General features: G+C 37.3%; 3 protein-coding genes across 3 annotated transcripts in view; all 3 read left to right on the top strand.

The window, feature by feature from the left end:
- Positions 1–1872, top strand: part of LOC109861051 (laminin subunit beta-1-like) — a 29883-nt gene extending 28011 nt beyond the window's left edge. Inside the window, exon 6 of the mRNA XM_020440536.1 lies at positions 578–1872. Coding sequence (XP_020296125.1) covers positions 578–585 — 8 coding nt within the window. The 3' untranslated portion in view covers positions 586–1872. The remainder of the gene's footprint in view (positions 1–577) is intronic.
- Positions 1873–4046: 2174 nt separating this feature from the next.
- On the top strand, positions 4047–4475 carry LOC109861050. Its single transcript, XM_020440534.1, has one exon. The coding sequence runs from the start codon at positions 4047–4049 to the stop codon at positions 4473–4475; it is 429 nt and encodes a 142-aa protein (XP_020296123.1).
- A 3252-nt stretch (positions 4476–7727) lies between these two features.
- LOC109861049 (baculoviral IAP repeat-containing protein 7-B-like) lies at positions 7728–9092 on the top strand. The gene is made up of 2 exons (XM_020440533.1): positions 7728–7798; positions 8585–9092. Exons 1-2 carry the CDS (start codon positions 7728–7730, stop codon positions 9090–9092), a joined length of 579 nt encoding a protein of 192 aa, XP_020296122.1.
- Positions 9093–12608: the final 3516 nt, after the last annotated feature.

Below are 12608 nucleotides of genomic sequence, written 5' to 3'. Positions count from 1 at the left end.
ATAGCGCCGCTTACCCGCGCTAGAAAAAATCAGTCCGGGAACTTTCCGGACAAACTGTGTATCTCAGTGCATTTAAGCCGTTTTTATGCATTTTTATATGTAGCATCTCCGAGATTAATCTTCTGGTGGTATTGTTCGAAATCGAGAATCTCGACGCTATCTCACGCAAAATCGTGGCCCGTGTCGCTTCGGTGTCTACTTACCACCGATTGGCAATCATATATCTGGCGAAACTCGCGTTGATGCTCCGAAACTCTTGTACGTAATTCCCTACTAGATTGACCGACATATCGCGCATCGCACGAAGAACAACTTAATTTGTAAACAATATTGGCCGTTTTCCTTTTAGGAGACACAGTCGACACAAGTCGACACAAAAGTCATTCTGTCTTCGTTCAGTATTCAGTGAGAAACAAAGACAGAATGACTCTTGTGTCGATTTGTGTCGACTGTGTCTCCTAAAAGGAAAACGGCCATTGCTATTCGAACCATGGTCAAGCCTGTCTTTATGTACTTTGATGTAACTCTTCAAAGTATTGAAAGTTTTGTAAGCAATCTTAATATTTTTATTTCTTAGTAATCTGAAGATGGCACCCGTTACTCTCGATAAGTAAGGTAAAGTAACAAAATTCACCGGACCCGAAGAACCACCTAGACTTTCTCTTCTCCCAACTTCCACCGTAACTGAGTCAAGCCTACCGTTCACCACACTCAGCTTATTATTGAACAAATAATGACTTTGCTTAAAAACTTTGAAAATTAAGAATTAAGAAAAAAAACTAAAAAAAAAAAAAAAAAGTATAAATTGATATAAATTGATTTAAAAAAAATTGATTATGTCATAAGATTATGTTATAAGATAAGATCAATTTATATATTAGTCGATAGAGCAATTCTCATATCCGATTCAATTTTCCAACAAAAAAACTTACTTTATTGCATACAAATTCTGCTTGACACCAACTACCCGCTTGACTTGATTTTCAATTCCATCAACAAAAAAATAAATAAATTATTCTCAACCAAACTTAATCAATTTAATACACAAACAGATAATTCCATCAAAAATGAACCTGTTAAATATTTTGTACTACCTTTCATTTCAACTTTAATAGATCATAAACATAACATTTACAGTTCCAACATCCCTAACACAAGATTAGCATATCGCAATTTAAGTCAGTTAAATAAATTTATCAAAACCCACAAGGACATTGTTCCGTCTAAACAAAAAAAAATGTAGTCTATCACATCTCTTGTGATTTGTGCGGCTCTAGTTATGTAGGTCAAACTAAGCGACAACTTGAAACTAGACTTAAGGAGCACAGAAGTTATGTCAAAAATCGCAATTGTGATTCAGTGATATCCGACCATTGCTTAAATTCTGGTCACGATTTCGATTGGAACTCTGTGAGCATTCTTGATATTGAACCGAATTATATCAAAAGACTTACTTCAGAAATGATACACATCAAATTACAAACAAACAGTTTTTATATAATGAGGAATACTGAATTATTGGATAAGTCTTATTTACCGATATTGAATAAGATGGCGCATTAGTTACATCAGTTTAGACACATTGTATACACACTTTAACACTCACTGTACAATTTGAATTACGATATTTGTATCAGTACCGACAAAATTTTCGACATGACAAGTCTCTCTGTACTCGTGATACTGACCATGTTTGTTTAATTTACACATAGGATGTTGGTGTTATTATACGGTTTGTTATTATTACTGTTGCTTATAATGTTTTTTAATCATTGTGTTTTTCATATATGCGTATAATTTTATATATCCGATCATGTATACTTTTTGTCGTCTTAGATATTAATCCACTAAAGATGATTTTAAAATAAATCGAAACGTTTGGGACAATTTTCAAATATTGATGTTTTTTTTGGCACAACATCCTGCTATTTTGTTCATTAACGCCGTATTGTACCACTTATATATTGAAGAAACAACATTATCGGACAAAGTATACTGAACTGTTTAAAATAATTTTCGATTCCTTTCGGATAGATATCCGCGGTTTCAAATCGCTCTGGATAAGCTTCCGAGTCTCTATTCTAATTTCGTATCCCAAACGCACAAGAAATACTGTTAAAATTACTCCAGCATCTTCGAAGACCTAACTGCAGGTTTCTTCAACCAAGTAAACATTCATTCGCTCATTAACTAATTAACGATTTAAGTGGAACTTTGCAAGCACCCGTCTCGCGCGGCGGTAAAAGCTCGACGCAACCGGCAGAACCGAGCCTGCGACGAATCGCCGCCCTCGCTTTGAGCACAGCGGAGCCGGAAACAAGACTGGGAGAAAACGCAACACCGATAAATCAGAGCGACCTAACACAGCCAAATTTTCTTCCTGTAACGTTTTTCTTAGTTTGTACGAATTTCTCGCGTCGTCCCGCCCGAAACGGAAGTACGAAATCGGGACACGGACGGAAGTCCGCGAGATAGGGAACGTCTATATCGGCAGGAGAGAAAAAGATGATAAATCGAGCACACCACTGCGCCGAGCCGACGGATCCTTGGTTGGAATTTTGGGCGCCAGACGCGTGAGCGCGTCAAAATGTGCGTCGCTCGACACGATGGGCCGACTAGCTCTATTTGAAACGGAGAGGGGGTGGGTCTGACGATAAATAAACAAGGCTGTCCCGAACGAATCTCGGATTAGGGTCGCAATCAACCACACTGCAGATAGAGATAAAGAAATAAACAATTTATTATAACACCGCGTAATATTCGACGACTTGGCAAAAATAACAAAAAAATACAAAATAAAGTTCGCCGATATGATATGGCAAGATCGCTTTGTCGCGGCGGTGAGTGATTACAAAAGCAAATTAAGTAAAAGAAAATACTAAAGTACAGGAACAATTAACAAGGCACGTTACACCGAAGCGTGATCTATCGCACAAAATACCCGCGACACTCACACAGACACCCCTCACACGCGCTCAAACGACACACTCAAAACACACACACGACGATTCGTGATATCAGTCTTTTTCTTATTTCCCTGTAAGTCTCGATTCTTCCGCGGACATGCAATCCGCCTCCGTTCTTCCCGCGGACACGCAATTCGTCCTTGTTCCTCTCGCGAGCAATCCACCGCCCTCACCACCTCATCTACCCTCCAGGACACTCCGAGCCCTCCTGTCCTCTTAAAAATCCCACGGACACTCAATCTACACCAACTCCTTCTCTTCCCCCTTGCTCTCCTTCTCCTTTGCCTTCCACATCCGCGCAACCAGACGAACGATCCTCCAATTCCCGTCGACCGACCCCTCCACCGAACGACCCCTGATTACAATATTGCCTCAAACTCACCTCCTACGCTACCGGATCGCAGATCCGAACAAAATACCTTACGTCATCAACCAGTTTAAAATAAACCTTCCAACCTCTTCCGGTTAATCTCCACAACACCTCCTAGAAAACTGCTTCCCATTAAATTCCCGTACTTTGATGGCACTCGTCTGGTTTTATACTCTTTTTTTCCATAGCTCCGCCAAAATCCGCGAAATAATTGAAATCGATTTAGAATGATCTCAATAATTATCCCACGAATCGGCGTGACACACAAGCATCCGTCTCACTCACAATTGTAATAACCCGCCAGAGGCTCTCACACAATCTTCGTGTCACATACATACATTGTCCTTTCCCTCCTCGGAGCGATGACCCTGCTACTAATTGTAAATTTCGCGACACAACCTATATCCACACTACACAACGAACCTAAGAAAAACTATGTAAAATCACTCAAAATAAATTAATGTTTTATTCTACAATTAATTAATTAAATTAAATCGACCTCTCATCCTCCACATCCTCATTAGATCGCACGATCTCGTCCTTAGTTAAGGTACACTGTCTAATAAGAGCGTGTACGGCAAAAATTTTTTTAGGAAACCGTTAGAGCGGTTGTGTAAACACGAGCAGATAGCAAGACCCTCCCCCCGTTTCGCTTTGTATAGAAAAATTTAGTTTTGTTCGATCTTTGTCGGAGAAGAACGTTTTTCACAATGAGTGCCGCGTACAAATCACGTTACGAAGCCGTGTTCTTGTGTTCTCATCCGAAAGGGCCAAAAATGTCATACGCAACGGCTGCTAAATACATGAAGAAGTCGAAGACATATGTTAGCAAGTGGGTGAAACGGTATTCTGAGGTAGAAAATGTTGATGACCTGGAGAATCGTGGCTCCGCACAAAAAACGACGAAAAGGGAAGATAACATGATCTTACAGGTATTCGAGAAGAATTCTCAGCTATCATTGCGTCGTGGACAAGCAATTCTGCGCAAAAAAGGTTTAAATGTGTCATGCAAGACTATAAGAAAACGATTGCTGGCTCATGAAGTGAAATTTTGCAGCACAATAAAGAAACCGCTACTAACCGAAAAACACGTTGAAAAAAGATTCATTTGGGCGAAAGAAAATTTGGACCGTGATTAGGACAACGTAATTTTTTCCCACGAAGCTTCTTTTTGGGCACGTATTTCTATCACTCGTACATGGTGCACCTATGCCAATAGATCCATCCAGCGGACCGTCAAACACCCGATAAAAGTGCACGTTTGGGGATGTTTTTTAAAACAAGGATTTGGCACTTTGTACATGAGTAGTAAAACAGGGCCGACTCTAATTCAGGAGCTCCGAGGGTAATGCGGGGTATGACGTCACAGGGGGAGGGGTGACGTCATGATGACGTTACAGGGGGAGGGGAAGGGGTGTGATGTCACGCGGGGGCGTGGCTCCGAAGTTACAAGATATGACGTCACGCAGGGGCGTGGCTCTGACGTCACGGGATATGACGTCACGCTGCAATATGGCGGAGCAAGAAATGACGTCACGTTGGCAGCAGCCCCGATGACGTCACGCGGCAATATGGCGGTGTCACAGGAAGTGACGTCACGCGACAATATGGCGGCAGGCCCCGATGACAGTATAGCGATGCGGCAATATGGCGACTCCAAGGTATGTACTTTTTATATAATATATAATGGATAGAATCAAACAATATATTTTAAGAAACCACACAATGTGTTGACGTCTGCATTCTACGATGAGAATGCAGTGCGAAGCAAGACGAGTATAGAAAGTTGCAGAGTTGCAATTTTATATTATGTGTAGAACGTAGTTTCTTTCTAAAAATGCGGAGTAACTGATTTAGAAACCGCATAATTTGTTATATACGATATATTGTAATATAAAAGAACAACATACAGTGTCATAGTTGTAGATACGTATTTCAGAACATGCAGAAGTATATTTTAAGAAACAATATTTAAATGTAGTGAGACGTGTAACATTTATTTTGATGATGAAAATGCAGTGCAAAGCCAGACGAGTATAGAAAGTTGCAGAGTTGCAGAGTTGCAATTTTATATTATATGTAGAACGTAGTGCAAAGCGAGATGAATGTGACTAAGTTGCAGAGCTTTGTTTTTTAGCACGAAATAACACCGATGAAGTATATACTTTTACTTAATCTAGTTCTGTGTTGCAAGGACGCATTTGGGGTAATAAAGATATCGTTTGTACAAACTAATTCGTTTATTATACAATAATATATACGATGGCATAAGTAGAAGCAATATACGAAACAGAATACACAGAATAATATAAAATATATAAAATTATTCAATATAGTGTGCAGTGTAAACTTATTACAATTTATAAACTTACTACAATTTATAAACTATTAGAACTAAGAAATTACTATAATCTATTACAACTAGTGTCATGAAAGTTTGTTCGACAAATTTCCATAAGGTGTGATGTGTCAGTGGTCTTTTTTATATACACGCGATGTGTGCGTGTACTTATTATAAACTAATGTACTTACAACAGTATAAAACAGAAAAAAACCAATATAATACACTTATTGACACATAACAAATACAAAATATTATTAGTAGTAAAACCTAATTAAAAAATATTATTAGTATTAAATGTTACTATAAAAACTATTNATTATAACATGTGCCATGGAAGTTTGTTCGGCAAATTTACATTAAGTGATGTGTCAGTGGTTTTTTTCTTATATACGCGATGTGCGCGTGTACTTCTATAAACTAGTGTACTTAAAAAGTATAAAACAGAAAAAACCAATACAATATACTTAATTAACACATAAAAGAATACAAAATATTATTAGTATTAAAACCAATATAAAAAACTATTCTACTTCTAAACTTAGACAAATGTGTATTATAAACTATATTATACACTAATATTTGTATGATAACATTATAAACTAATAAACTATAAAAGTAGTAAACATATAAAACTAATATAAAAAACTATTCTACTTCTATTTCAATTGCTTTTATTTCATCATTACCTATAACAAGAAAAAAGAACATTTATATCACTTGTCTACTACATGTATTTTTTTGCTGTCATCTTTACTTACTTGGAGGCGGTGTATTCGCATAAGCATGAAGATATCCAATGACTTGATTTACCATACTCTCCATTTCTTCAAAGCGAGTTGTCTGTGTCTGCAGCACTCCTGTCAAGTCTCTTATGATAGCTGTTGCCGTCATTCTAAAACAAAATGCAACATGTACAATGTACAATGTGTACACTTGCAGTATGTGAAATATATTATCGATACTTACAACTCCTGGGGAAGCTGAGCTCCATTTCTCCATCCCATCCTAACTTCCGGGTCGTGTTTCTGCAATTCGCGCAGTTGGGTGTTGAGTTTTTGTATGCTCTTGACCAACATATTTACTGTGTAATGTAAGTGAGATGCAGCTGGCTGAACGATGGTCGTGTGCTGGATGCACTCTCGCACAATATCCGTGATATTATAATTTCTTGTAGACTTCTGAATACTACAATGTACTTGAGACTGAGTCTAGAGACTTGATGATACTTGAGTGAGACTGATGAGACTTGTCAAAAGTCGCTTCTTTTTATACTTCATCCTTTAAATGTGTTAAAAATCTATGTGTTAAAAGTCTGTATGTGTTAAAAGTCTTCCTTCGTATCCTACAGGATGTCGATGAACTTATATCAGACTGCAACGTTTGTACACGGTCTATCTGTTTCACTGCAGCTATACGATTATTTTATACCTAACTGCATATAAAACTAAAAGGTACGAATCTTATTACATCAAGACGCTCTTCATCTCAACGGATTATGTTACAGACGAACGTGCTGAAAACTCGCAAATGTAGAATTGGAACACGTGTTTTTTCGATAGCTTTAATTGCAGATATTTTATACGTATGCGGTTGAAACATCTAAATGTCTTGGTTTTTTCCGCATCTTGTTACATCAAGACGGCATCTCTCGCTCTCATCATGCTAGTCATCACTATGGATCATGTTACATACGAACGTGCCGAAAACGCGCAAATGTATAATTCTATGTAGTTGAACATCAAAATATCATTTTTTTGGTTTTTGCTAAATAATCAAAATCGTTATTGAAGAAGGAGTTATCTCTTGTCCAATCAAATGAGATAAAGCGGTGGGGTAATTAGTATTTAAGAAATCCTATCTCACGTTCGCACATCAATCGATTCTAACTACAAAGTGTTATAAAAAGAAACTACTGAAGAAACTACTGAAGAACTTCATAACGTAAGTACCGAATTTGATACATATTTGCGTTTGTTTTTTATCTGATGAATTGCTTATTGAATTGCTATTTTTCTAATGGTATAAGTCTGTCTATGCTGTTTAGACTATGAAGTTGCCACCAGAAGCTGAATGGAACGAGATGGAAGAAGGAGAGAATTATTTCGATTCGATCGAATGGTTCGACCAATAGATCATCCAGAGACTTATCACGATCTGCTCCATTGTGTTTGTCTCCATATTGCCGATCCAGAGATGCGAGTGTTCTATCTAGAGCAACGCGTACCACGACGACGAATATGTGTGGAATGTTACGAACGACAAGGACCAATGGATTTATTCGTTGTATGCACGGATACGCATTCCCTGTACAGCACATTATTTTTTCTACCGTGGGCACTGTATGACATGCGCTAAACTACTGTTTAAAATCGGTGGACCAGCCTATAACTGCAGAGCATGTATACTGGAATTCATGGAGAATAGACATCTGTTGCAAGCAGAAGATTAAGTTTTTGTAAACGAGCGATGGTAGCAAAGAATGAAATATATTTGTGTGCTTTTTTGTACTGTACATAATATACGAAATAAAATATTAAATAAATGAGAAATTTATTCTTTCATGTCTTGTCCCAATACTGTGCTATGAGATAAAGAGAATTGTGCTGATATGTGCAATGCGATGATGCACTAAAAACGTGTGTGTTGCAAAGATATAAAATTACAATATGCATAGTAAACATTCGTTTTTTTGCTAATTAATCACAATTTCAATGGAGAAGAGACTATCTTTTGTCCAATTCAATTGAAAGAAACGGTGGGGGCAGTAATATTTAAGAGCTCGAAGTTTGCGTTTAACCATTAGTTTACAGAGATAAAAAAAGAGAATTGTATATTCATCAGAATGGCTTGTATTCCGGAGAACTATCAAGAAGAATATAGATTCGAATCTGTTTGATTAGCCAGTTTTAAAGATTGGCCATGCTCGTGGATAAAACCGGAAAGACTGGCAGCAGCTGGATTCTATTACATGGGCGAAGAAGATAAGGTGAAATGTTTCGAATGTAAACTTGAAATAAGCAAATGGGAAACAAATGACAATCCAATGGCCGATCATCAACGGTGGTCCAGACGATGTCGATTTGTTGAAAACTTATCCTACGGCAACGTAGGCATTGGTGTGGATTCTAGCACAATTCCGAAAAAAATGGACGAAGCAGACGAGAAACCCACGTGTTTTATGTCCGTTTCCGATTTAGATGATGTTACCGAGAACATTCGAATGTTAAACAAAATATTGTCAAAACCGAAATATCCACAATTTGACACTTATGAAGCAAGAATCAATACATTTGAAGCATGGCCAAAATCATCAAAACAAACAAAACAAGATCTGGCAAATGCTGGATTTTATTACACGGGAAGAGATGATCAGACGTTGTGTTACTATTGCGGAGGAAGATTGAGAGATTAGAATCCGGAAGATGTTCCCTGAGAGTTGCAACATGCAAAGTGGTTTAAATACTGTCCGTTCCTGATTGTTTGCCAAGGACGCGATTACATAAACACAGTCATCAACGGAACATATTATACACAGAACAATTCAACCAATTCATCCGATAAAATACAAGAAGCAGACGAGAAATCGGACGAAGATACTGGCATATTGCAGCAGAATGTGCTACTTTTTATTGTTATAGTAGTTTTATATGTTGTTTGTATTACATTTTTACCTATAATATCTTACTTCTAATGTTTTATTTACAGTTTATAATATACACATAATAAATATGTATACGTATATATTGCTTATTCTTATAACGTTGTGTATACGTTAGTGTATAATAAATGAATTAGTGTATAATCAATGATTTTTTTATTATTACAACCTGTTGTCTAATCCAACTCTGATTTTCTCTCGATACACAAAACTAGATTAAGTAATAAAATATGTATACTTTGTCATTGTTATTTCTTGCCAACAACCTTTGCAACTTAGTCATATTTGTCTTGATTTGCACTGCGTTCTACACATATGATATAAAATTGCAATTCTGCAACTGTCTCGTCTTACTCGCTTCGCTTTGCACCGCGTTCCGAAACATAATATAATCACACATACGAGGTGTGATCAAAAAGTAAGGTGACTCTTTGAATTTCGCGCGCTCTGTACACTCTACTTTCAAAATTTTTTTGTTGTGTTGGTACACTCGTCACGATCATATGTTCACAGTTTTGACTATATAGCATGTGTTGTTTTCATGTGAGAGGCATAAAGGTTAGACTCGTGTTTGCGTGCTCGGCAATTTTTTGCTGTTGAAAATAATGGAGAAGAGAGTTTGTATTAATTTTTGTGTAAAAAATGGTATTAAGTGTTCAAAAACTCTTGAAATGTTGACAGTAGCGTAGGGTGAGTCAATTTTGAGCAAAAAAATGTTTATAAATAGTATAAGTTATTCCAAGAAGACCGAGAAAATGTTAACGATGAATTTCGCTCTGGACGCCCCAGCACGTCAAAAATCGACGAAAATGTTCAGAAAGTGAAAGAAATTGTGTTGAAAAATCGTCGAATCACGATTAGAGAAGTAGCTGATGATCTTAACATATTGTTTGGCTTATGCCAATCAATTTTAACGGATGTTTTAGCTGACTTGTGTGTCAGCGAAATTCGTTCCAAAACTGCTTCATTTTGATCAGAAGCAGCATCGTATTAGTAGTAGTTTTTTGGCCACAAACAATACTACCATCATGCCTCAGCCACCGTATTCACCAGACTTAGCCCCCTGCGACTTTTTACTCTTCCTAAAATTGAAAAGGCCCATGAAAGGACGAAGATTTGCGACGATTGAGGAGATTAAGGCTGCATCGCTGGAGGAGCTCAAGGCAATACCCAAAAGTGCATTTCAGAAGTGTTTTGACGACTGGAAAAAGCGCTGGCACAAATGCATTGTATCAGAGGGGAATTATTTTAAAGGGGATAACATAATTTTGGATAAATAAATGAATATTTTTTTATAAAAATAAAAAGTCACCTTATTTTTTGATCACACCTCGTATATGTGTAAGAATATGTCGAACAAAACATAATCAATCCACGTTTAATCCCGATTATACCATGTTCAGTAATACTTGAACCGTGTGTAACTACAAATAAACTGCAAAACAAACCACGTTCAACCTCGGTCGTATCATAATTAAACCATTTTCAACTATAATCAAACCACGTGTAACCAACATCAAACCACGTTCAACCATAATCGAATTACGTTCAACCATAATCGAACCATAAACAAACCACGTTCAACCATAATTGAACCACGTTCAACTATAATCGAACCATAAACAAACCACGTTCAGCTATGAAACCATGTTAAACCGCGTTAATTTATATAAACATATGCTATGGAGGAAAAGGATAGTAAATGTACAAAGTTGTTATGTATAATAGTTTATTGTCGTTTAGACCACCAATTAAATATTGTAAATACATTTTGTAATGCACAATGTTTCACATGTTTTTCGCATTGTAGACAATTCAATACATTCAGTTTATTTAAAGAAGCAATATCGTCGTAATCGGCATCCAATGTTTTAATAATTAATCCATGTCGTACGTCACTATCAAAAATATCAGCTAGCCAGTTACATTTTTTGGGACCTTTAACATAGACGAGTGAAGACGCGTCGTCATCATTTTCTGTGGTGCCGCAAATAGCTGTTGTAATCAAATTCTTTGCTCTGCGGTGTGCAACACATTTCCATCCTTCCAACGCAGACCATGATGATACATCATCAGCCAAGAAGCTGCTGATCTGTTTGATCTTGCGAGTAGACTCCACGGGAAGGGACTTCCAAAAATGTAATGCGAGAGAACAGTGCCCTTTCGCAATACCGCTACTTTCTTGACAATAAATCTTTTTCCGATTACAAATCCTTGCAGGTCTACAAACGTCGGCACAACCATGTTGACGTAATCGTGTGACCAACAAAAAACAAATACTATCTATCGTAAAGTACTTTCGCTCTTAAACGATTTTCAGATTATAGAGAGCAGAAGCGCTAATGTTGCAGTTTATGTAATTTTGCGCACTACGTTGGTTAACGGATTGTTCAATAACACGATTGTGCAAAATGAGACAATAGGCTGTAGTATTTGCTGGTATATTTTCTTTGCAATCGAATTCAATTCGTACATTGACGGTTGCACTTTTGACCGCCTCGTTTTGACGCGAACAATCAATGACCACTAAAGGACCAAATTGCAGAAAGTTGGAAATCGTGAGAAACGGAACGACAACACCACATCCGTAATACGCTTTACGGAAATGTGTGTACATATGGTACAGAACGGCATAGTTTTTCTATCAAAATCTAAATGCAAGTCGTCATAAAGATAGAATTCAGAATTGAGATAAAATTTTACGTTTGTCAACTGACAGTGATCAAATCGCGTGACATCTGCTGACATATCGTTTCTTTGAGCAGTCTGTAGCGCATGACGTATCTCGGTTTTTCAAGTTGTGTCGCCGTTTTTACGGCCCACGAGTGTGTAATCGTGCTTTGTAATAATGGAACTCATATAGATCCCACGAGCGAAAACTCATGGTCAAATACCGTCCGCTTTCCAGAGTTCGTAGCAGCGAGAGCTTCGTGACATCGTTCAATACTACATGTGGCATTTGCCATTGTATTTTAAATAATTCAATTTTTTCATCTAATTCTTCACCATCTATCTCAGAAACTGCTGTTATGCAGTTTTTGTCGTTGCGCGATTGTATTAAAATTAGTTTATGACGTGCATTGATAATCGTACGCTTGTAGTCCTCGCAGAATCCTAATACCATGCTGAGAGGTACGCAGAAACTAAAGTAACTATCTATGTCCGTATGTTGTGTAATATCCCATCCAGCATTCTTCATGGCCATGCTTTTATCATGTGTTAGCGATACATAGTTTTTGATTGTGCTGGTTATTCCAACGTTTCTATTAC

This window comes from Pseudomyrmex gracilis, unplaced genomic scaffold (genome assembly GCF_002006095.1).
Source record: "Pseudomyrmex gracilis isolate BER0280 unplaced genomic scaffold, ASM200609v1 scaffold_551, whole genome shotgun sequence".
NCBI lineage: Eukaryota > Metazoa > Arthropoda > Insecta > Hymenoptera > Formicidae > Pseudomyrmex > Pseudomyrmex gracilis.
The sequence above is the reverse complement of the archived record's forward strand: the minus strand, read 5'-3'. Positions and strand labels throughout refer to the sequence as shown.

Coding starts and splice junctions, on each gene's coding strand:
- LOC109861049 (XM_020440533.1), top strand. CDS start 7,728: ATGAAGTTGCCACCAGAAGCTGAATGGAACGAGATGGAAGAAGGAGAG. Junction 7,799..8,584: donor TATTTCGATTCGATCGAATG/GTTCGACCAATA, acceptor TTGATTAGCCAG/TTTTAAAGATTGGCCATGCT.
- LOC109861050 (XM_020440534.1), top strand. CDS start 4,047: ATGAGTGCCGCGTACAAATCACGTTACGAAGCCGTGTTCTTGTGTTCT.